Source organism: Mobula hypostoma, chromosome 3 (genome assembly GCF_963921235.1).
Source record: "Mobula hypostoma chromosome 3, sMobHyp1.1, whole genome shotgun sequence".
NCBI lineage: Eukaryota > Metazoa > Chordata > Chondrichthyes > Myliobatiformes > Myliobatidae > Mobula > Mobula hypostoma.
Window position 1 is genome coordinate 165,174,043 of NC_086099.1, and position 26,545 is coordinate 165,200,587.

Below are 26,545 nucleotides of genomic sequence, written 5' to 3' on the forward strand. Positions count from 1 at the left end.
CCACATTCTAATCACTATGTAAGTTCTGAATTGATATTACTAAAAGTTGACAATTCTTCCTTCCTACACCAAGTGCCTCAAATAGATTACTGCTCCAGATTCTACCATTTGCAGTCTCTGGTATCTTCATGATTTTAGGTTGGTTCCCCAGTTTATGGCCAGTGAAATCAATCCATCATTATATTCCTCAATCACAAATACCTTCATTTAATTTCCCAGTTCAAGCAAGAAAATCATTTTTTCCCCCAGCAACACACACAAAATGCTGGTGGTCTCCTGGCAAAGGGTCTCAGTCCGAAATGTCGACTGTACCTCTTCCTATAGATGCTGCCTGACCTGCTGCGTTCACCAGCAGTTTGTGTGTGTTGCTTGAATTTCCAGCATCTGCAGATTTCCTCGTGTTTCCATTTTTTTTTTCAGCATTTGCTTTATAAGTACAACTCCTTTTGAATTAGTGCTGTATCTATTCTAGTGTGTTGCCTTAATATCTCCAATGGATTAGACAAAATCAGTTTTTTGTTGTTGTCAGCCAAAGAACAAAAATACATTTATAGAATACTTTCCTCGACTGCAGAGAGCTTTCAAAACTGTTGTCAATAAGCTGCTTTTTCTTGTAAAAAGGTAATTTTTGATATGCACATTGCTGGCATGCTTGGCATTCATTTCTCATCTCTAAATAGACTAAAAAAAAAAGATGCATGTGTGAAACAGCCTCTTGAGCCATGGGAATCTTTTTGGTGAAAGTACTGGCACAGTGTTGTTGGGCAGAGTTCCAGGATTCAGACCCTGGGGAAAAACAAAGGAAATCTGCTAAATTTCTAAGTCAAGGCAATGTGCAAATCATGGTTCAAATGGGCCTGCTGCCCTCCTCCTCCTCATTCTGAAAGTTTGTGAGGTGTTATTAGAGCACCCTAGGTGAAAGAGTGCCATATGTTTTACAGAATCAGTCAGCCAGACAGTGGAGGAAATGAATGTTGTCAGTTGTTGATGGTATACAGTCAGTAACTGCTTTGTTAAGCTTTAACAGTTATAACTACATCCAACTATTCAATGCAATTCTAAACCCTAAAACCCAATTAGTAAAGAGTGTCCTATTAAACTCTTAATGTTTCCTATGAATGGTGGAAAGGTTTTCAGGTGTCAGGCAGAGTCACTCATAGCAGCATACCTGCCTTATTATCTGCTCTTGTAGCCACAGTATTTATGCACTTGGTCCAGCTGAGTTTCTGGTCAATGGCAACCTCTGGGATGTTGAGAGTAAGGAGCTTGGACAGTGAAAGCTGAGGATTGGTGTTTAGAGTCTCAGTTTTGAAAATGGTCATTGCCTAGCACTTGAATACGACTTGCTTCTGGGTACTGTCCAAGTCTTGCTTCATGTAGGTATTATCTGCTTCATTTGTTGAGAAGATACAAATAGAATTGAACATCAAAGATCCCCACTTCTGACCTTAAAATGGAAGCTCAAAAAGAAGAACCAACAGAAGATGGCTGAGCTCAGGCATCTGCCCTCTGGATCTCAGAATTATGGGTCCGAACCAAAAACCATCTTCTAATATGCAAGTTTTGACTCCAGGTATTGGAGTTTATTCCTCTTGATTTCAGTTTGGTTTATCATCGTTTCATGATGTTACTATCTGTCAAGTGTTGCTGTGATGCCACCCTCACCTCATCTCTGAAATTCAGCTCTCAGGTGTTGACTTGGACTGAGACGGTGATGAACTCTGGACCCACATGATACTGGTCAAAGCCAAAAATTAGGTTTCAGCGAGCATACTAGAGAGCTAGAGACTATTCAATTAGCCAGATTGTGTCCTGGAACAGGGTAAAGCATGGCAATTTTCGACAATCCCAAATAACTGAGGCATTGTAATGTACTTTAATAGCTTGGCTACAAGAATAGCTCATTCTGCAGACCATAATCTGCGATGATATCTTGTCCCATTAACCTTTGGCTGTATCTAGTGCTTTCAGTTACCTCCTGATATTTACTTGGATTATGCTAATCATTAGTGATGTAATCTCGCAAGGAAAAGAAAACTGTCATATCTATTCAGTACCGCTGGCTGTCCCTGGTTGAAAACGCTTTAGCCTCATCTTTAGCACTCACGAGTCAGTTTGTGCTGTTAAGGATGGAGACGTCCATGCAGTCATTCTGGCCCCTCACCCTTCCATTAACTGTTTGATTGTACTTCATCATTCAGGACTAGATCAAAGTCACGGAGTCGTAGAACACACAGCACAGAAATAGGCCATTTGGCCCATCTAGCTGTGCCAAATTCTATTGACTCACAGCCGGTCCATAGCCCATCATACCCCTCTCATCCACAGACTTATTCAAATTTCTTTAAGCGTTGCACCAGAATCTATATCCACAACAACAGACACAAAATGCTGGTGGAACTCAGCAGGTCAGGCAGCATCTATGGTCAATATTTCTAGCCGAGACCTTTCTTCAGGACTGTATCCACCACTTACAATGGCAGTTCATTACACACTTTCACCACCCTCAGTGAAGCTACCCCTCAAGTTCCCCTTAAAATATTTCACCATTCACCCTTTAGCTCAGACCCCTAGTTCTAGTCAATATGGCAAGTCTGGAGAGCTTTGATCTGATCCACTGGTTGTGGGATTGCTTGGCCTGATGCCTTAGTTGTTCTGTGCCACAACTTCAAGACTTGGCACATTATTTTTAGGTACGTTAGGTGCTGCTTCCAACATGCCCTTCTACGTTACTCATTGAACTGTGGGGGAACCCCAGTCAACTGGTGGAGAGAATATGCAGGTCCATGTTGGTAGTATACATTTCTGTTGCTGTTCATGGCCCACAGTGCCTCACAAATGCTGTTTGAGCTGCCACATCTGTTGAGAAAATTCCATTAAGGCCATATAATACAATGGATGGCATCCTCAATGCAAAGTCAGGATTTTTGAGTCCATCAGGATGCCTACCAAAGTCACCACTAAAGAAGCAAATGAAGCAAAATGCTGAAGACTACCAGGACTACTCTCTCTCTCTTCCCTGAAGCACCAGCTCTGCAGGGATTGTGCAGACTCAGGGATACTACACAAAAGATTCTTTATTAGATACATTTCTGAACTAGAGTCACTGCAATCCACAGCCTGGAATCCCTATTTAAGTGCACTTTTGAACTCGTTAAAAGGAACTATTGATTTTACGATCTCCTGAAGGATCTGGCGAACTTGACTCGAGGATGCAGGTACAGGCGTCACCGGAGTGGCCATTGGTGGGGGGAGACACTGTCCAGACCCGAGAACAGAACACAAACTCATGCTCAGGTCCATAACTCTACACTGATTAAAGTGTCAAGCCAGATTAAATCATTGATGCCTGAGAGTGGAAAACAAACCGCTGTTCAGCACTGTCTGCCTGCACTTAACCCATCTCCCCCTCTTTTTGCTATTACCATCGGACAGGAGGTACAGGAGTCTTGGGTCCCACACTACTACGTTTGAGGGCAGTTGTTGCCCTGAAGCATCAGGGTCCTGGAATGACTCCACTCACCTCAGCGATGAACCCACTCCACAGCTGCAGACTCACTCTTGGGGTCTCTGCAGCTTCAAGTTCTATGTATTAATTGCTTACTTTAAAAAAAAACACACTACTTGCACGATTTGGCCTCTTTTGTACATTGGATGTTTATCAGTCTTTGTTGTGTGTATTTTTGTGGATTCTATGAGGTTTCTTTGCTTTGTGAATGCCTGCAAGAAGATGAATCTCAATGTAGTACATTACTTTAATAATACTTTAATAAATTTGACCTTTGATTAGGTGAATCAGCTGGTCACGAATCCACAGAACACCTCTCTCAATTTAGGTATTAGGCCCCATAATCGTGTATGAACTTTGCAAGGTTGAATCAAAATTAGAATCAATTTACTAATCATTGACATATGCTGTGAAATTTATTGCAGCAGCAATATAGTGCAAAACAAAAATTACTGTCAGTTACAAAAATAAATAGTATGAAAGAGGAATAATGAGGTATTGTTCATGGACTGTTCAGAAATCTGTTGGCAGAGGAGAAGAAGCTGTTCTGAAATACTGAGCATGGATCTTCATGCTCCTGTGTCCCTTCCCCAATGGTAATGAGAAGAGGACGTATCTCAGGTGGTGGGGGTCCTTATTATAGATGCTACTGCCTTGAGGCAAGGATTCTTCAAGATGCTCCCTATGATGGGGAGCACTGACCTGTGATGGAGCTGGCTCAGCCTAGGACCCTCTGCAGCCTGTTGACCCTGCACAGTGGAGTCTCCATATGAAGCAGTGTTGCATCTGAATGCTCTCCACCGTACATCTGAAACTTGCAGGAGTTGTTGGTGACATAACACAAACTCCTAATGAAGCAGAGCTGCTGGCACGTCCTCTTTATATTTGTAACAAAGCTTTGGCACCAGGCCAGATTCTCCAAAATGCTGACAACCAGGAACTTGAAGCTGCTCACCCTTGCAACCTGCAATTTTGGACTGGTGAGTACTTTTCCAAACTTTCCCTTCCCTATAATCAATTCCTTCGAAGATCAGCAGGTTGAGTGTAAGATTGTTGTTGCAGCAACACCATTCAATCCATCTCATTCCTGTGCACCTCCTTGCCACCATCGAGGAACGGCTGGAAAAGTTTGTAGTTAAGTGCTGGGTAGTCTAGCAGGTTTTATCTTTTGTTTTAACGTGGTAGCTATGTTATAATCTAGTGGTTCCCAATTTTTTTGGATTACCACACCCTTGTTCCCAGATCACATCCCCAGCACCCCTCTCTCCCTTTCCAGCCATTGTGTAAAAACTAAAGAATTTTAGTTACAATGGAAAGTAAAAGAAAATAGGCACTGCAAATTGAAAACAGTCACAAACAATTCCAAGTTATTCAAATCTATTTAAAGCTACAATAAATTTAGTTACAGTAAAATTTAACAGGAATTTTAGAGCATAAATTAGACCAATTATTCCCTAGCTTTTTTTCCCCCATCTTCCTCAATGAGATGAAAAAGCTTGGTATAGTGCATCAGCTTCCTAACATCAGGCTGAATGTTACTCTGAAGGAGTCTCGGACCCCTACACTCAGGAATTTGCAGCTTGTTTCATTGCTTTTAAGAAATTGGGCAACTGGCACTGAAATTGCACTGCACTAAATATGATGCTGGAAAGGGAATAAATAACATCTTGACCTTTTCCCACAGCGCCGGATAGCATTCAGAGATTTCATTCTGCAGCCAATAGTTTTCATATGTTTTTTTGAACCTCTACTTCAGCTCAAAGTCACTTTGTAGTGAGATCAGCTCTTTCTCCATCTTTCCTGTTAATTCCTCATTAACAGTGTTCAGGAATGGATATATTACCAAATCTGGAACTTGGATCAAAAAGATCTTGAAATCTCTTTCATGTGTTTATGCAGCTCAGCCAGGTGGGCACAGTCTACTTGAAGATCATCATCTGGTATTCTTTTCTCTTCCAACTCAGAAATATAAAAAGGTCACGGCAGCAAACACTGCACTTAATTAGGGTTAAACTGGACAGAAAAATAGAGATGACTAATTTGACTTGGATAAGATTTGCATCACTTCCTTGTAATTAAAGACTGATTTCATTAAACGTTATGAATAATTCTGACAAATAAGCAATGTCATGCCTAATATTCTTCAGCTGATTACTGAATGAAGCACTCAAGTCTTCCAAGAAATTCAGTTTCAAAAAGTGCAGTCAAGCATCTCAAGCAGTTTCCTGATCAGAGGCATGTTACTGTGTGCAACAGCAAATGCTCAAACTGTTCATCATTCTACATACAAAGCTCTCAAAATAGTCACGAATTGAGAGCATGGGATTTGATTTTATTTACCACTGTGATAACAGTAGTTAATAATTTTTGCAGTCACTTTTGTTTTTTGTGACAAGATGTTGCCTGTGAATTACAGTGATATGTTAAATATGTTAGGTACAGCTTTTTTCCCCCAAGATAGCAACAACTCCACAGTGGCATCCTGGCATTTATGGTGCCCCATCTCTGGCACAAGCAGGAATGTTGGTGAGTGCAATGTCATTCACTTTGAAAAATTGCTCAATAACCCAAAAGTGTTGACTTTTCTTTGTACGTTTCTAGACCCCTTGTAAGTAACATCTCCTGAACCATGCTTTCATTTTTGACGAAGCAAACATAACCAAGCATAGATCTGTTAGCTGACTCATTCAACTGCAGAGCAAACTCTGTTGTCCTATATGGCACATGTGTCTTCCACATTTTCAGACATTTCATCTATTCGTTTTTGAACAGAGTTGTCATTGAGTAGAATTACTAATTATTTGTTCTGGTGACTTATGCAAAACCATACTCACAATTTCCCTTACTGCTGGGAGAATCAGTTCTTCTCCCGTTGCATGGGGCTTTCCAGATTTAGCACTGAAATGTTGTATGAAGCACACAAACCATTACTGTTTTGTTATGAAATGCTGACAGACATATTTTGAAGTACTTTCCATTTCTGCAAGTGACTAAAAATAAGCCCAGTTCACATTTGCTTTATTAGTGTATTTTCTTCAAATGTTCGAGGAGCCTGGACAGTTTCATTGCCTCATTACTGAAAGCACTTTCTCACAACAGACACATTGGCTAGTTGCTTGGTGCTGGTATAAATCCATATTTCAGATACTCCACACTATAATGTCCACACTTTCATTTGCTCTGCTTCTGCCATTTGCATTATGGATTAACGACCACGGTCAATCGCTTATGGTTCATGTCCAATCTCCAATGCTGTGATCAATAAAGGGGAAAGTTATATCATATCTCAGGCAGAACCTGACTCTCTGCCCGAAGGTACATAAAGTGGGGCAGCAGTATGTCAGTTGGGCTGAGTGCTAGAGAAATGTGGTCAAGACCATTCAAGTAGGCAGATTCTGAACTTCACCCCACTGAGTGCCATACCCTAATTCACAGGTATTGTGTCATTGTGTGATTAAAGTATGGGAATCATACTAGCTAACACTGTACTACAGTAGTGAATGGCAAAATGCACCAGCCAGATACTGAAATAACAGTTTCTTCTGTCCTGATTTCTCATGATAAGCCGATACAGAAGTGTCACATTACTTTTCCACAACTATAATGCACTTTGAGCAAAGTCTAAGAGAACGGTGGGTTAGCAAGAGATGAGGTGATTACGTGATCATTGTAATCAATTATGAGGCACTGAGGACAAAATGTTTATAATAAGTAATTCATTTCTTAAATTAAGCCTGTAATCCTTCATCTCCCACCCCACCCCCACCTTGCTATTAAGCAGTCTCTCACTGGCCCCTTAGAAATTTCCATCACCCCCAGAAGTGCGATATCGTCCATTTTGGGAATCACTTCACTTACAACATAACTGAAAAGCTTTTAGTTTGGGCCTGGAGTCAAAACGATTAAGAGCATTCATTAGTATACAACAAACACAATACGTTTTATGTTCATCATTAATGAAAAAATCTAGATCATTAATTGCAACTATATTCCATAGTCACCATGGTGGAATTTCAACTCAAATCTCTGGAATGTTTGTGCAGACCTCTGAGTTACTGATTTTGTAACTTAACAACACACAAAGTGCTGGGGGATATCAGCAAGCCAGGCAGCATCTGTGGAAAAGAGCAAATAGTCAACATTTTGGGCCAAGACCCTTCACCAGGATTGGAGAAAAATCTTATCTTTTTCCCCCCAGTCTTGATGAAGGGCATCGACCTGAAAAGACAACAACAATGATACAAGAAGGGGAAGGAGAAAGAATTATAACAATAACATGCATCTTACCATAATACAAAGTTCCTTTGCACCTCTCATGAATGCTGCCTACCTATTTCATTGTATGACTTAGTACTTTAAAGCACTGAAGGCACAGCTGACTATAGTGGAGTGATAAAAGTTTCAGGATGCTCTAGTAGACTGAAATTGGAGTATCAAAACCTCCAAACTGACAGATTCGGAAGAACAATGCATGGTTTTGAAAACAATGAGAAAACTTTCAAATCAATATATTGTTTAAATGGGGTCATTTCTGGACCAGCAAAGGTTACAAATACCAGAGAGAACTTCATTCTTCTTCAGTGAACCCTGGAATAAATTTAATGTCATAATGTTTACTACAAGAAGTATTTCTGCTGTCACAACATGAACTCAGTACTGCCTAATGCATCAGCCTGTAATCTGTGCACACATGTCCACGGTCCTACTTGAATTACAATCTTCTGGCTGCAAGACACAACCGCAACCTCTGAGTCACTGTTAGAACGAAGATCTTGCACAAAATGTAAAATATCCTTACAAGGGTGGGGCTCTTCAAAGGAAAGCCACATATTCCTTGTGAGATTGTGGTTACTTATCTCATGAACTAGCATGTTACCGCCCCGAAATAAAATCTGAAATCTAGCAAGATTTAATTCCTTTAGAAGAACTGCAACAATATAATAGTTTGGGTTAGTTGAGATGATTTTAAAATTCAAGTGAGTAGAGTGGAAAAATTTGATATCAACACTTAGATGATGTGATCCAACGTTGAGGGTGACCTCAAACCCAGCACTATGCTCAATGTCTACTTGGCAGTGAATTTCAAAATGTTGGGAGAGATAGGACTGACACCATCTCCACAAAACGCTCCTTATCCTTATGAAAAGGAAGCAAATAAATACCGGGTCAGCACAGAGGCCCTATTTATGTTAAACCAGCTCCAATGGGTAGGTCACATCATCCAAGTGTCTAACACCAAGACAGATGGTTTATTCAGAACTATTTGCTCAAACCTTGAATGAAATACAACATCTTCAAGACCACCTAGGAATCTTTGGCCTGTGACCAGTCATAAAAGAACAGGATAGCCAGGAAGGTGGCACTGAATATTTTTAAAAGAATAATATAGCACAGGATTGGGCCTTTCAATCACAATGTCTGTGCCAACAATGATGCCAAACCAAACCAATCTCATCGGCCTGCCCACAGTCTTCCACCTTTGTTACTTGTTTGTTCACGTGCCTGTTTAAATGCCTCTTTAATGTCATTGCATCTACTTACACCACTTCATTGACAGTACATTCCAAGTTACCGACAACTCAGTAAAAATAAAATCTCGCCTTGTAGATCTTCTCTAAGCCTTCGCCTCCTCACCTTAATGCTATGCCCTCTAGTATTTGACATTTCCACCTGAGGAAATAGACACTCACATTCTACCTTATACAGGCCTTTCAAAATTCTGTATCTGTCAGCTTACACCTCAACCTCAGACACTCCAGAAAAACAAGACTTGTTTAACCTCCCCTTAAAGTTACTGGCCTCTAATCCAGGCAACTTCCAGGAGAGCTTTTCTGCACCCTCTACAAAGCACCCTCATCCTTCCTGTAATGCTGCAAACAGTTCTCTGAAGTTGTATGCAGCTGTGACAGGACTTCCCAACTTTATACTCATCGCCTTGAACGATGAGAGCACGATACAGCGTGCTAGCAGAGCTGTTAGTGTTACATGTTAAGAGCGCCAGTGATCAGCGTTCAACCCCTGTCACTGTTTGTAAGGAGTCTGTACGTTCTCCTCATGACTGTGCACGGTTTCTTCCAAGTGCTCCTGTTTCCCCCAAAATTCCAAAAAGACATACAGATTAAGGTTAATAAGTTGTAGCCAGAAGCATGGCAACATTCGCAGTCTGTCCACAGCACACCCCTGGACTGTGTTGGTTGTTGATGCAAATGACACACTCTATTGCATGTTTCGATTTATGTGACAAATAAGCTAATCTTTTAAGTTTGTATTACACCTTTACCACCCTATCTACTTGTGTCCCACTTTCAAGAAAATATGGACTTGTACCCGTAGATCCATCTGTACATCAATGCACTAAAGGATCCTGCCCTTTACTGTATACACACTGGATTTCTCCTGCAGTGGCAACCAAACAGTGCATCTTAGATAGAAACATATTGAAAGATATTTCAATATTAAAATATCTTGTCAAGAGTGAGTTAAATCAGATAGACAAGTGGTGTCAGAACAATAAATTTGCACTTAACATCAGTAAAAGGAATTGATTGTGGACTTTGGGAAGCAGAAGTTGAAAGAACATACACCAGTCCTCATCGAGAGGTTAGCAATTGATAGGATGAGCAACTTTAAATTCCTGGGCATCAATATCTTAGCAGATCTATCCTGGGCTCAACACACTGATGCAAATCATGAAGGATAACAGTCATACTTCTTTGTTTGGGGTTTGAAGAGATTTGATTTGGACCAAAGGCTTGCAAATTTTTAAAGATATAAACCAAATCTCTTCAAGCTCCAAACAAAGGCTTGTAAAATTCTACAGAGGCACAGTGAAGAACATTTGACTGGTTGCTTCACAGCCTGATATTGAGCTTCCAATAAACAGGATTGCAAGAGGCTGAAGTTAGTTGCAGGCTCAGACAGCTCCATCACAGGCACAACCCTCCCAAATGAGGACATCTTCAAAAGGCAGTGCCCCAAGGTGGCAGCATCCATCATCAAGTACCCTCACCAACTGGGACATGCTCTCTTCTCTTTCCTACCATCAGGTAGACGGTACTGGAGCCTGAAGACTCACACTTAATGTTTTAGGAGCAGTTGTTTTTCCTCTACCAACAGGTTTCTGAATGGCTCACGAACTATCTTTTTATTCTTTTTTGTACTATTTTGTAATTTACAGCAATTTTTATCTTTGTACTGTGCTACTGCCACAAAGCAGTATACATAATGTACATTTCACATCGTACGAGTCAGTGATAATAAACCTGATTTTGAGGTAGCATTGGCTTGGTTTCCCACAACAGTGTGTTACAGTGCTTCAGGATTGAGACCATTTTTGGCATACAAATTGTTTAGCCCTGTTCTGACAGGACTATTCAAGTGCCGCCAAACTGCCCTTCCTGCCAAGACCAACCACATCCAAATTCACTCTATGTGCAAAGAGAACCAATCACTTCTTCAGCACAACTAATTCTTGTAAACAACACTTAATAAACAAAATATAAAATAATTTTGTGAGCTTTGATAATAGCACATTCCTTAAAGACAAACATAAATTGGCCAACTAGTCCCTCAAGTTCACATCATTCAATACGATGAAGACTAATCTAATCAGAACCACCACCTCTAGACATACCTTTGGATCCCTCATCCTCAAGTACATTCAATGACTCTTCTGCAGCTTTGACTCAAAGAAACTCCTCATTTCTGTCTGAAACGGCCACCTTTTTTGAAAATGCACTCCTTAGTTCCAGGCACACTTCCAGCATTCACGTGCTAATGACCTGTTCACCAATGCCCAGGTTCAAGCATCAAAAATTGACGTTAAGGCTGGGTGAAGCATTAAGTCAATTTGGTAAGATCTAAATCAATACACAACAAAAATGAAAACAATTAAGTAACTGGAATCATATTCAATTTTAATTGCCATTCAAACATACACGAACACGTATGAATACAGCATTATTCTGTCGCCAAGGTGCAAAACAGCCACACAACAGAAAGCACACATAGCACGAAGATAGCAAGCACAAAAGGTATAGTAAGACACAGCCATGCAATTGATATAGTAAGGTATAGTAAAGGTATAGTAAGACACAGCCATGCAATTGATATAGTAAGGTATAGTAAAGGTATAGTAAGACACAGCCATGCAATTGGTATAGTAAGGTATAGTAAAGGTACAGTAAGACAGCCATGCAATTGGTATAGTAAGGTATAGTAAAGGTACAGTAAGACACAGCCATGCAATTGGTATAGTAAGGTACAGTAAGACGCAGCCATGCAATTGGTATAGTAAAGGACAGTAAAGGTACAGTAAGGTACAGTAAGGTACAGCCATGCAATTGGTATAGTACAGTAAAGGTACAGTAAGGCACAGCCATGCAATTGAAGAGTCCAGACCTGAGCCATCAACACCACAGAAATCTGCAGTTGAAGGCCAAGCAACCACTGGGAGCAGCACAGACTCCAGCATGGACGCCTCGCCACACTACCCCCGGTGGAGCACACCGACTTTGACGCCTCTCTCCTGGTGGCAGTAAACAGGTGACACTATGTCTAGAGGCCCTGAGTTCATTGACTGCCACAGAAATCTGCAATTGACTACAATAGAGCTCATCATCTGCCGAGCGAACACCGGGGTGGGCAAACCACACCGATACCACCCCAGTGGCCTGAATTGGCTTCGATCCCTCGCTCCAGGTGGTTGTAAAACCGCTGCTTGAGGCCTAGTTAGTCCTTGCTATGACCGAGGCCGAGGCTGTTCACCCCTGCTCTTAGCCAATATATCAGTGAATTAAACTTGCAGCATTCCTCAGTAAGAACGTCCAAAAGGGTGATGCAACCACAAGAAAAGCGACTGTGACAGTCAGTTGCTATTTGACTGTATGCCCCCTTCAACTCAGGCAGCAGCACAATGCGCAGCTCCTTCATTATCTCCGCCAACGAGCAAATCGCTGATGGGGTAAACCTGCAGTACTTCCCAATGTACAGCAGAATATACTCTACTTGATAGCAGTTCTTAATGTATAGTAGAATATTGCAATCATACCAAATGTATCTAAATAGGACAGTAGCAACACTTCTATCACATCACTTATTTCCTCAGCAGTTTCATAACCCCAACCTTCTTTCTTCATCATCAGCCTTCCTTCTATCATATGTTTAAACACCGAGGCTTTCATGATGATTGCACCATGCTCAATTCCATTTGTAAATCCTGCACAAATAAAACAGTCCCTGCCTGCACACAGCATGTCTGAGGTAACATTCAGGCAAGTGCTGATAAGTGACGAGTAACATTCATGCCCTGAACTGCTAGTCAGTGACCTTCTCCAAAGAGAGTCTAAATAAGCTATTGATACTCAATGGCATTACATCACCAAGTTCAACAGCGTTAAGATCCTCGGGACACTTCTGACCAGTATCTGTTAACGGGACAATAGTTTCTTGCTTGCTGTCTCTCTATCTTGAATAGCATTACAGTTGCAGTTTTTTTTTAAAAAAACACATCTTTGACTTTTGCAGAATCCAGGAAATGTTGGTAAATGATGGAATGTACTGATTGTGTGGAACATCCTGAGACGGGTGGTGGTTGAGGCAGGCACATTAGGGGCATTTAAGAAACTGATAGATGGGCACATGGAAAAATGGAGGGCCATGTAGGAGGGAAGGTTTAGATTTACCTTAAGTAGGTTAAAAGGTTGACATAAAGTCATGGGCTAAAGACCTTGTACAGTGCTGTAGTGTTCTGTGTTCTACAACCAACATATCGCTGCAGCCACTTCTTTTAAGGTCCTGGGATGCACATACCAGATTTAGATTACATTAGTTTACCTACTGTTTTCCCTCTAGTGACAGATTCTTAAGTTTTATCCCTCCCCATAGCCTCCACAGCTTTAAAGAATCTGAACATTGAGGGCATTTTCTTTTTATCTAGGTACATGCACAAGCATTTGAACTTTTCACTTTTGGAGAGGCAGATTAAAACACATTGAACACATGGATACACATTCCTAATGATAAACATCCTTAATGTTGACCAATATGGGGGAAGGAATGCCCCTGCTGTCCCTCCACTGCCCTTCACCTTTCAATATCCCTTTTTGTTCCCTCCTGATTTGGACAGGAGTAATACTTGACTTACGATGCTTCTGTTTTGTCACATCCAGCTTTGTTTTACAATTTCTCTAAATGTAAACATGAAGTCATAACCTTTGTAACAAATCTTAATGTATCACATAGTACATTTTAACTAAATTCTCAAAAATTCAGTTAAATTAGTAAAAATTATTGTAGAACTCCAAAATTATTTTGTGGCATTTAAATCTTTCTCCATCATTGAATCTTCGCATTCTCCAAATTTCTAAATGTGTTCTGGAAAATTATGTTCAGCACTGATAAATCTCCCTAATTGAGGAAATTATGCACTTAGTCTAGACTATATTTATTAACTTTAATATACAAAGAATTCACTATTTAAACTATACAAGGGCAAAGGTTCAAAGGTAAAAGCTGCATCTGGATCATATTTACTTCACAGTAATTGGTACAAATAGTTCATTGACTACAAGTAGTTAATCTAGATTTAAACTGTACATACGTGTACATACACACACACACACGCACTCACTCTCTTAACCAAGGCCCACTGACTTGACATGAAAGGACAATGTACAGAACAACTACAAGTGAAAATCTTCAGATGCAGTTAATTCAGACAACACAGAAAATGCTGGAGGAACTTAGAAGGCCAGACAATGTCTATGGAAGTGAGTAAGCAGTCAACGTTTTGGCCAAAATCCTTCATCATGAAGGGGCTCTGCCTGAAACGTCAACTGTTAACTTTTCTCCACAGATGCTGCCTGACCTGCTGAGTTCCTCCAGCATTGTGCGTGCACGTTGCACTGATCAACTGCCAGGTCACTTGAAAGCTCGTGGTATATAATATCCCTTCAATTTTCACAGTTGTTATAAATTTTAGAAATAGATGATGACACTTACTTTTAAATCAAGATGAACAATGTTATTTCTGTGCAAAAAAGCAACACCCTCCAAAATCTGTCTCATCAGTCGTTTGACATCTTTTTCTTTGAAGGCCTCTTCCCGCTCAGCTACACATTGGTTGAAAATCTCACCACCAGCAGCACTGTGGATGAAAGGTGAAAGTTAATTTAACATAGTAGTGGAGACAGTAAATGGTTCCAACAGATGAGCTATACTTTCTTCGCTAAGTCCAAAAATAAAATCCAAAGGCCTTGAGTATTTTTGCACAAGTTTTTCCATTTATAAAATGACATACATGAAATACTCTCTTGATTTTGTACAACTTGATCACTGGCTTTATTCCCGTCCAAGAACACTGAAAATGATGGCTCTCCACGGCCAGTTATAAAATTTGTATACAACAAGAGGCCATTCCAGAAACGTAATGCTGTAGTACTTCCTTACAGAAACAACTTACACATAGGGAAAAAAATTTATTGGTCGGAAAACTCACCCCAAAATAAACTTGCGATATAGTAGTAGTACCTGTGGATCACACTCCAGTTAAATTGAATTCCACTGAATTCAAAGGAAGCAAGCTGTGAAATGAAAAAAAATCTTTTCTGTAGCTTTAAGGGAAAATTATATGGGCCTAAACAAGCTCAAGGAACAGCACCTCATCTTTTCTCTGGGCACCTTGTAGCTGCAGAACCCTGCAGTGAATTCTCCAACTTTAGATGACTTCCGGTTTGTTTGTACCACGGCTGGCCTTTTTTGGCTGTCTTTCCCTTTTATTTTTCATTCTCTGGCCCGTTACCACTAGGCCAGACAATACATCATTACACCACCTTTACAACACCAGCACCACATTAGAAACAAAGCAGCTCTAATTATTCTAATTGGCCACATTAATTCAAGCTGACAGCAAATCCCTTTGTTCTATCCCTCACACTACTCTTTCTGCTATATGAACTGGAAACTCTTTCACATCTCTGATGAAAACATTGATTTCTCTTTTCACCGACAGTGCCTGATCTGTTAAGTTTTTTCCATTTTTTGGTTTTATTTCAGATTTCCACCACCTGTAGTGTATCTTGATTTTCCAAAAACAAATAACCTCACTTAATTCAGTCTGTTTTTTAAGATTAAGGCAACACAATGTCAAATGCTATGTTAAAATTGACTCACAGCAAAGCAAAATTTATTGATAATTTTCCATTAATCAAATATTATCTAATCTCTTCATGATGGCAGGGAATCCCATGCATGTTATACTCTATGCACTGTAGGGGACGACTATGAACTAGTGACTTAACCATTGTTCAATTTCAATCAAATATTCCATTCCACTTTCAATGGAACTCAATATTTTAAAATAAAAGCATCTGATAAAGTTGAACTGAAGGTTTATACTTTACCTGATATAGAGAGGTTGTTGCATTCAAATTATTTTAATTTCTGCAGTATGAATGCCAATGTAGGTTTATATTTTAATACAAGTGACAGGACCTATTAATTGCACTAAATATGAATTACTATACCATTTAAAGCTTTTAGAGTAACCACAATATTTTAATTTGAAGGTTTGCAGTCACTTCAGAAGCCCAATGAAAATACCAGCCTAGAAAGCAAAAGCTGCTTAAAAATAGCGGAATGTAACAGCACAGACTATTCTAATTTAAATCTACATTCAAGTTGACATTTGGAATTGAGAAAACCAATGCATCAATTTATCTCCAATTTAATCTTGCTACTTATCTTGCTACAGCAGCAAAAGAGGACATTTGGCCTAACTACTCTACATTGCCATCTTAACTTCAAAAAGCAGCACATCTAATGAATGCCCTGTTCTTTTTAATAGGTTTTCATTCAACCACTACTAACATGGCAACAATCTCTACTTCAACCATAAATTTTAAGTGATAACCTCCAGTTCGAAGAGTTTATCATGTACATTTGTTCTTGTAGCTTTTTACAGGTGTTCAAATTTCAAACTCACTGCAAGAGGCCATTTATATTTATCCACTACAAAAAGTTGCAATCCTTCTGTTAAATCACTTAGACATTATTTAACACAATACTAATTTTCCCAAGTTTTTTTTAAGTTAATAGCTCTTTATTGTCAATCAGCTGATGACTCTGCTGTACGTAATCTGTGGTCTCAGAATCGCTCCCAATAAGTTGAATACCAGATGGCACTCACTAGTCCAATCAATGCATCTCTACAATTTTCCTAGTGACATTCAGAGCTCTACACTTAGCTTCAATGAGTTTCACCCATCACTGTTCAACATGATAATTTCAGTCAACTATTTAATCCTTACATTTGCTGCTATCCTGATGTAACACACACACACACAAAATTGGGGGGGGGGAAGGGATTTTGGTGCCCCAAGATCACCAGTTACTTCTGCTCTGGAAACTTGATTGTCATGGGACACTCTTGCACTGAGCATCTGGTTGCCAGTTTATTGGCTTGGCCCAGGCCAGCTTGTCAGATTCCAGGCTCACCACTGTCAATGCAGTCAAAGACACTGAATATCCATCTGTAAGTAAGGACATTCAGACTCACAACGTCTGTTAAAAAACACATACACACACCAGAATTTAAAACACCAGAACTAAATCAGATACAAAGCTTCACTTCTGCAGACAAATAATTTTCTTCCATTCATTTCAGATGGACCTGCTGTATTTATGCAAGTTAACCTGGAACAGGTTCAGAGTTGGAAAACCTTCACAATTTCTCTCTGACCAGTTGCAGTGCACCTGTACAGCAGAGGTGCACATGGCCAACACACACCCCCAAGCATCAGGCAGCACAAAATCTTCCACAAGAACATTCAGTATGAATGTTTGAATGTATGAATTCTGAACATTCAGAAGTAGCCTTGTGATAAACACATCAGCTTGAAGATCTGGGGGGGATTCCACACAGTAACAGAGTGACTAAATTCCAAGTCCATCCCTCCACCCCAGTCCCTTTCTATTCCTTTATGAAAGTACCAACTAAATATAGTAAGTTCAAGAATATACCCATTTTCATTCTGCAGTGTCTCCTGCTGAAACCCAGCTTTGAACAACGGGAGTTGAAAGGTGATTTGATGTAGGTGAATAAAATTAAAGGACTGGCAGGGTAGATTGGATCTTAACTCCCCGCCCCCCCAATATAAGGAGTATAAAAAAAACATTGGTTTATGTTGAGAGGAAAGTGTTAAAAACCAAAAAAAAGGACTTCAGAGGGTATGTATCCCAGAACTCTCTCCCAGAGGTGGTGGTGCTAACAGTTACAACAACCAAGTCTAAGAGACGTCTAGACAGTTACTTGAATAGAAGGCACAGGACAAAGGACTAATGCAGGCAAACAGAATTAGCATAGATGGGCAAAAAGGTCGGCTTGGACAAGGTGAATCAAAGGCCCTGACAGACACCTGAATTGCAGGTGACAATTTTAAACACATTTGAAATATTCCAGCATTTAAAAAATGTTTTAAGTGGGTTATAATAGTTACAGATCATCTTGCTCACTTTGAAATTTAACGCAATGCTATTTTCCCTGATAAATGCAACGATGCAAGCTATCCAGTTCTAAGCAGCTGTCGGAGTCTAAATGTTCTACGGCACTATTCAAAGATTGAGGAAGTTCTCTCCCACCACCTCCAAATCAACAAACTATAACTGCTTTAAAGCTATATCAGTTTTAATAATCTCACCGTTAATGGGTTCTTGCTGAGCTGGCCCATCATATAAACAGTCACCTTCATCATGGTACATCAATTACAAGAGAATGCTCAACCTTCTACTACAGAATTAAACCTCGAGATCATATCACAATGAACAATAAAGTCACACAGGAAATTTCAACCAGCAGCAACACCCTGGAGTTGAAGATCACAATTTCAGCTTGAAATGCTTTACTTGCCTTTTAGTCTGCTCTCTGTGCAATGCATCTGACCCATGAAGCACACAATATAGAAAAGTATTTTCCACTGCAATTTGTCAACTTGCAGTCAGCTCTGTGAAACAATGGATTACCTTCCAATGTGTGGTAAACCATAAATTATATGTGTATGTATATATATGTTGTAACTGGGTTACCTGTCTGGACACACCCCTCTGCTGACTGCTCCTGTGGCTCCTCCCACTCCAGGTAACTCAATTTATGCAAGTGTTGGATTAGAACAAGATGGTTCGGACAGACCTTCCAGTCAGGCTCTCTGTTGGTTGGGGTCGACTATGAATGTTGCGTCCTCACCATCCACATTCAGTCGATACATACCAGGGCAGTAAGGTACAGGGAGCAAGCTCTCGCTCTCCACACAGCTGATGAATCCACAGGAACAGGAACGGACAATACAGTTTGGAACCAGCAGTGCCGCAGGAGCTGCCACTCGGTGCTTACCTCAACGTAGGACTGTCTTAGAAATCCAGCTCCGGACTTTTCCCTCAGGGCTACTCCCAAAGCCTTCCCCAGAAGTGAGTATAGCCAAAGGTGGTACCTCAACGTAGGACTGTCTTAGAAATCCAGCTCCGGACTTTTCCCTCAGGGCTACTCCCAAAGCCTTCCCCAGAAGTGAGTATAGCCAAAGGTGGCAGAGGTTTGAGATGAGTTTTTCTTCTCCTAGATGAGCTGCTTAACCCACAGCTGATGAGCCACACTTGCCCAAAGCAACTAGTTTTAACCCACTTTTGCCCCTTCTCTTGTCAGTAGAAACAGTCTGAGTAGCACTGTTGGGAGCATTTACTAAGTAGTGAGAAATTATCCCCACTACCCAGCCCCCATCCAAGCTATGACAACCTTAATGAACTAAACAATTGGACATCACGGCTCACATCATAGATAAACAAGTCTTTCAAGCCGAGTCTTCACTTAGCAACTCTACACTAATCCCAATTTTTTCCTCCCACATTTTAATCGACTGCCACTGATCCTGCTACACATCTACACATAAGGACAAGCTGGTGCCCTATGACCTATATACCCATCTTTGGGATATGGGAAGAAACAGGAGTCAGAGGAAACACACCCCAGACATTGGAAAGTATGCAAACTCCACACAGACAGTACTGGAGATGAAGCTGGCCACGATAATAGAGGGAACAAAGATTAATAGAGGGTACCCAAGCAATAAAATGAAAAGTGAAAATTTGGGCAAAGGTCAGGGCAAAAAAAATATCAGTCCAAATATATACTTGAGCTATGATGAGGGAAGTAAGCATTTTCACTTGCAAAAACTTCCTGGGAGTAGTAGAGAATGTTTCAACATTTTTCTTACGTCTTTTAAATTTCCTGTCTGCCATGAATGCAGTCGTAAAACATGACGCCACTTAAAACTAAAGATGTAATGACATACGCGTGGTCAGCCAATTTAAAGTGCCCACATATTTAAATTTTTTTTTGTTTGGGGGAGCATGATCCACAAGCAGAGAAACAAAGACCTCATGCACATGGCTTCAGCTCAATCCATTTACCTGCTAAGATTCTGGAGGACTGCAAATTCCATTATCAGTGTGTTAAATATAAAAATTCAATTTAAATCAAAATGTGCAGCCCAATTCCAAAGGTTTTGTGGACAAACACATCTTCTGATTTCGTACCAATTACATGACTCAACCCTGATAAAACCAGGAGAGTGATGAGGAGAAAATGAAATATTTTAACTTCCAAACTTACTTTGCTGCTCTAAACACCAGCTGCATAACAGGCAGTAACTGTGTAACTTACTTTGAAGTTTACTTTCCAACCTCTTTATCCCCACCCCACACAAATTGCTGTGTTACTTCTAGGATAATGCTAAAAATAAAACACCTTGATGTATATAAACATTTAATCATTTAAAGCAGAAGATTGGCAAATAAGGAGCGCACAAGTTTACGAAAGAACTCCAAACACCAAAATGCAATTTAGGATCTTGTATGTTTCAACATGATCACCCCTCATTCTTCTAAGCTCCAAATATTACATTACATCTATATTTTAGCAGCTCATGGTGCAGCAACACTCTCGTCACAGGATTCAGTAGAATGAATCTCTTTGGGATTGCCTCCAGTGTAAATACATCTCTTAAATAAAGGACAAGTGTAACAATACTTTCCTATTGCTGAATTTCAATTCCCTTTTTGCCTTTCTAATTACCTGTTGTGCCTGTTTGCTAACTATTTGATTCATGCACAAATATCCAGATATCTCTGAACATCAATGGGGTGGAATTGAGAATTCTGGTTTGCTCATCTCATTATTAAATTTAAAAATGAAGTTGATATAATATGGATATTTGAGCCATACAGCTTCCTCTGTGGGGCCATTTTCAACCCATCTCCAAGTATGTTATAGCTACTATATGACATCTCCATTTATATACTATATTCCAGCATGCATTCTTGATTTCTGTCTGGATCAAAACCATCACTCTCAGTATCAACTCAAGAGCTTATTGCATTGATTACCCACTTACACACTGAACCTCTGCTTCACATGATGAACTTTGAATCTATCTCTGATGCAATGACTTACTTCATCTGTTTAAATTTAACAGGTTGGAGGTTTGTGATAAAGACAGGCACAAGACTGTACATGAATTATTCTGAAGCGCTGTATGAGTTAATGGGTTAATTGGTTGTAAGAGTGGTGCAGGCTTGTTGGATCAGAAGGGCCTGTTACAATGCTGTATCTCTAAAAAGATTGAATTACAAGGTACAAAGACACACAGATAAACAAGCAAATGAAGCAAACACATTAAGTAAGTGGATTGACCACTAAGTGAAATTTGAATTCACACCAGGGTTGCCAACTTTCTCACTCCCAAATGAGGGACAAAAGCAGCAGTCAAACACGGGACACTTGTGTTTACCCAGAGAAAGACTACCATGACCATGAAGCCTTGCGCGGGCACCTGTGTGCGCATGCGTGACGTGCACATACGGGACGTGCGCATGTGTGTATGTGCCGATTTCTTTCTACAAATCGGTTTTGGCTTAATCTTCCCAATTCTGTCCAAGTGAAACTACACTGTACATACATTTCTACTTTATATAGGCTGTGTATTTATCACATCATTCCCACTTTTACTGTATGTTAGTGTTATTTTAGGTTTTGTGTGTTATTTGGTATGATTGGGGAGGTTTTTTTTGCCTCTAAGAACGCTCAAAAATTTTTCCCATATAAATTAATAGTAATTGCTTCTTCACTTTACACCATTTTGGCTTATGAACGGTTTCATAGGAACGCTCTACCTTAGCAGGGGAAATACAGGACAAGGGCAGTCCCGTATGGGACAAACCAACTTAGCCCAATATACGGGATGTCCCGGCTAATACTGAACAGTTAGCAACCCTAATTCACAAACAAGGAAAAACTACAGCACAAAAAAAAATTTTCTTTCACTTTATTGCACAGCTCAACTGCACTGATTCTCGAAGTTGTGCTAAATGCAAGAATCAATAGCAAACCCAAGCATTGTTCTTTTATACAAGTGTTTCTCTGTGCAGTTGCGTATGCACGGTACACATTGCTACAAATTTCTTCCATGTAGCTACTCTTGACCTGTTGGCATATCGCTTGCTCAAGATTAGATCAGTTTTCTCCCCATGTTGAAGAAACCCATTAAACAAGCTATCAAGCCTGCATTTATTGACCATTTGGTGAGTTGGTACTATACTTTCTCCTTTTTGCTGTCCCAGTGCTGATGTCCCACCACAAAATTAGATGGGAAGCTTCAAGATTCCAATTAGGAAGTATGATGAAATATATCCAAGATGGGATTTTTTCTTAATTACCCAAAAGGAGAAATAGGAAACAATGTTCTTATGAGGTACATCCATTGGTTGAGATTTTTCAAAACTTACTAAATTCAGGAAGGATACCAGAAGCTTAGAAAATAACTAATGTTACTTCCTAGTTCAAAAGGAAGGGGAAGACAAAACATGCTGTATTATAGGCCAGTTACTTTAACATCTATTGTTGGCAAGATATTATTAGAACCAATAATCAAGAAAGGAACTAATAATTTCAGAAAGATAAACATAATCACACCTAATCAATGCAGTTTCATGAAAGGAAAGCCCGAATTCTTTGTGGATGTGACAAGGAGAGTTGATAGAAGGGAACCCGTAAATGTAGTCTATTGAGATTTTCAAAAGGCACCTTACAAGGTGCCACATAAGAGACTGGTGCATAGCTTACCAGCTCAAGATATTGAAGAACAAGTGTTAGGATGGTTCTCATAAAAAAATAGTTTGAATAAATGGGTCTATTTCAGGCTGGAAAGATGCAACGAGTGGACCATGCAGAAATTGGTTCAATACAGGGTATAAATATAGGCCAAATAGCACACTGTGATGAGGACACCAATTGTGATGAGGTGCATTTAGATCGAATGACTGGAAGAAAACCTGGCAAATGGAGTTTAATGCATGGAAATGACATGTCATGCACTTCAGTCAGAGGAATCAAAAAGTTAGATTATTCCTGTATACTCCTGCAATAGAGAAGATGACAAAAACGCCCATATCATGATTTTCCATACCCCGCCCCCTCTCCCATATTGAATCCAAAGTTATGAATGGAAATGGATTCCTACAAGTTTTACATTCAACAGTAACATTGCCACAGCTGAACTGTCTACAGGCAAGGGAATTCTGATTGTATTGTAGACAGAAGAGACGGTGCTGTTTTAATTAGAAATAGATGTTACAATACTTAACAAAATAGCAACAATATAGGAGGTTGGGTTGGTTGAGGCTGGAATGTTAAACCAGTGATTAGCGAGTTCTGGGACTAAGGCGTGAAGATCAAACCCATGATTAGCGAGTCCTCAGGTTGGTACCCAGAGGTCAGCAAAGTCCAGAGGGCAAAGTCAAAGGTTGTAGTCCGGAGCCAGGCAAATCCGGAGGAAGAAAGCCCAAAAGGTCAAAAACTGAAGTCAGCGAGTGTGATGGTAGAGGGCAATTCTGGGCCAGAGACTGAAGGATTGAGGCTCAATGTCTGTGAGACTGAGAGTCTGGGGCCCAAGGACTGGAGGCCCAGAGGCAGCCTGTCCCGGGCTCGGGGGTCTGTGCTTGTGAGGGGAGTTGTTCCTGCTGCTGCTGCTGCTCCTCGTGTTCCGTGTTGTGTTAAATATTGTGGGCATGCTATGTTGCTGCTTGAGTGTGTGATGACACTTGTGGGCTGCCCCAGCACATCTTTGACTGTGCTGGTTATTAATGCAAATGGCACATTTCACTGTATGTTTTGGTGTACAAGTAATAAATAAATCTGAATCTGTTGTAAAAGCATCGAGATTGACCTGACAATTTCTAAAGCAAACTCTAAGTTCCTGCTGTGAGCGCTGACACTGACATTAATAATATTTTCATGTACTTCTGTAGGAAATTCAATGTTAGAAGCATTTTCAATACAAGTTATACAGTAATATCTACAGCCACAATAGAGTACTGATGGAGTGAAGATCAGTGATGAACCAAATGAATAGGGTAACAGAAGGAACCTTTGGCCCTAAAAATCTGCCCCATCAAATAACTGAAAGACAATTGTTCTGAATCTTAACCCGTTACTTAGTTTGGCTCTGAATACTTTTGTCTCATTCATGAGGAGTCCTGAGGCTGAAGGCATTTAAGTCTCATAATCACCATAATTACACAATGGCCTGGTATGGAAACCCCAATGCCCTCGAACAGAAAATTGTACAAGAAGTGGAAATGACTCAGTTGAAGTAGAGTCCTCCCCACCATTGAGCATATCTACACAAGAAGCATTGTCGCAGGAAAGTAGCATCCATCATCACGGACCCCCACCAGACAAGCCATGCTCTCTTGCTGCTGCCATCAGGAAGGTGGTATAGCAGCTTCAGGACCCACACCACACCAAAGTTCAGGAACAGTTATTACCCCTCAACCATCAGGCTCTTGAACCAAAGTGGATAAATTCACTCAACCCATCAATTAACTGCTCTCACAACCTATGGACTCACTTAAGAACTGTTCATCGCATGTCCTATATTTATTGCTTATTTCTTACTTTTCTTTTATATTTGTACAGCTTGGTTTATTTTTGCACATTGATTATTGGGTATGGTTTTTTTATTGATTCTGTTGTGTTTCTTGGATTTACAGTGTATACCCATGAGAAAACTAAGCTCAAGGCTGTATATGGTGACAAAGATTTACTTTAATAATACAGTGGCATGCAAAAGTTTGGGCACCCCGGTCAAAATTTCTGTTACTGTGAATAGCTAAGCAAGTAAAAGATGACCTAATTTCCAAAAGGCATAAAGTTAAAGATGACACATTTCTTTAATATTTTAAGCAAGATTACTTTTTTTATTTCCATCTTTTACAGTTTCAAAATAACAAAAAAGGAAAAGGGCCTGAAGCAAATGTTTGGGCACCCTTCATGGTCAGTACTTAGTAACACCCCCTTTGGCAAGTATCATAGCTTGTAAACGCTTTCTGTAGCCAGCTAAGAGTCTTTCAATTCTTGTTTTGGGGATTTTCACCCATTCTTCCTTGCAAAAGGCTTCTAGTTCTGTGAGATTCTTGGGCCATCTTGTATGCACTGCCTTTTTGAGGTCTATCCACAGATTTTCCATGATGTTGAGGTCAGGGGACTGTGAGGGCCATGGCAAAATCTTCAGCTTGTGCCTCTTGAGGTAGTCCATTGTGGATTTTGAGGTGTGTTTAGGATCATTATCCTGTTGTAGAAGCCATTCTCCTTTTATCTTCAGCTTTTTTTTAAAAAAACAGAGAGTGTGATACTTGCTTCCAGAATTTGCTGGTATTTACTTGAATTCATTCTTCCCTCTACCAGTGAAATGTTCCCCGTGCCACTGGCTGCAACACAAGCCCAAAGCATGATCGATCCACCCCTGTGCTTAACAGTTGAAGAGGTGTTTTATTCATGAAATCCTGCACCCCTTTTTCTCCAAACATACCTTTGTTCATTGCGGCCAAAAAATTCTATTTGAAATTCATCAGTCCACAGGATTGTTTCCAAAATGCATCAGGATGTTCCTCTGCAAACTCCTGATGCTGAATTTTGTGGTGAGGATGCAGGAAAGGTTTTCTTCTGATGACTCTTCCATGAAGGTCATATTTGTGCAGGTGTCGCTGCACAGTAGAACAGTGCACCACCACCCCAGAGTCTGCTAAATCCTCCTAAAGGTCTTTTGCAGTCAAATGGGTGTTTTGATTTGCTTTTCTAGCAATCCTACGAGCAGTTCTCTCGGAAAATTTTCTTGGTCTTCCAGACCTCAACTTGACCTCCACCGTTCCTGTTAACTGCCATTGCTTAATTACATTACAAACTGAGGAAATGACTACCTGAAAACGCTTTGCTATCTTCTTATAGCCTTCTCCTGCTTTATTTTAATTTTCAGAGTGCTAGGCAACTGCTTAGACGAGTCCATGACTGCTGATTGTTGGGACAAGGTTTGAGGAGTCAGGGTATTTAAAGCTTTGAAATTTGCATCACCTAGCCTTTCCTAATGAAGATTGGGAACAAGCCATAGCCCTAACAAGCTAATTAAGGTCTGAAACCTTGGTAAAAGTTATCCAAGAGCTCAAATCTCCTCGGGGTGCCCAAACTTTTGCATGGTGTTCATTCCCTTTTTGTCGCTCTAAAATTGTACAAAACAAAAATAATACACTAATCTTGCTTAAAATGTTGAAAATAATGTTTCATTTTTAACTTTATGACTTTTGGAGATCAGTTCATCTTCTACTCACTTAACTGACGTAACAGAAATTTTGACCGGGGTGCCCAAATTTTGCATGTCACTAACTTTAATTTGAACTTTGATTTTCTTGCATCAGGTCTACATCCTGCCATTAATCACACTCAGTTAGCTTTTTCTTTAAGTATCCCTCATTGTAAACTCCTTTATACTGACATTACCTGCCACTTGTTAGCTCGGTGACAGGTGCTATACAGTCAGGTAACATCAAGACAAGAGCAGCCTCTGCCCTAACAGCTAAGAGACTAGCAGGGGACATTATGCAAAGCACATTTAAAAATTGTGGCTTGAGAACTTTCCTGGCAAAATTGAAATGCGTTAAAAT

At 40.1% G+C, this 26,545-nt stretch overlaps 1 protein-coding gene across 1 annotated transcript in view; it reads right to left on the reverse strand.

Moving 5' to 3' along the window:
• Positions 1 to 26,545, reverse strand: part of stk17a (serine/threonine kinase 17a) — a 97,388-nt gene that overhangs the window by 14,744 nt on the left and 56,099 nt on the right. The window contains exon 3 of the mRNA XM_063042355.1: positions 14,510 to 14,654. Within this exon, the coding sequence (XP_062898425.1) occupies positions 14,510 to 14,654 (145 nt within the window). The remainder of the gene's footprint in view (positions 1 to 14,509; positions 14,655 to 26,545) is intronic.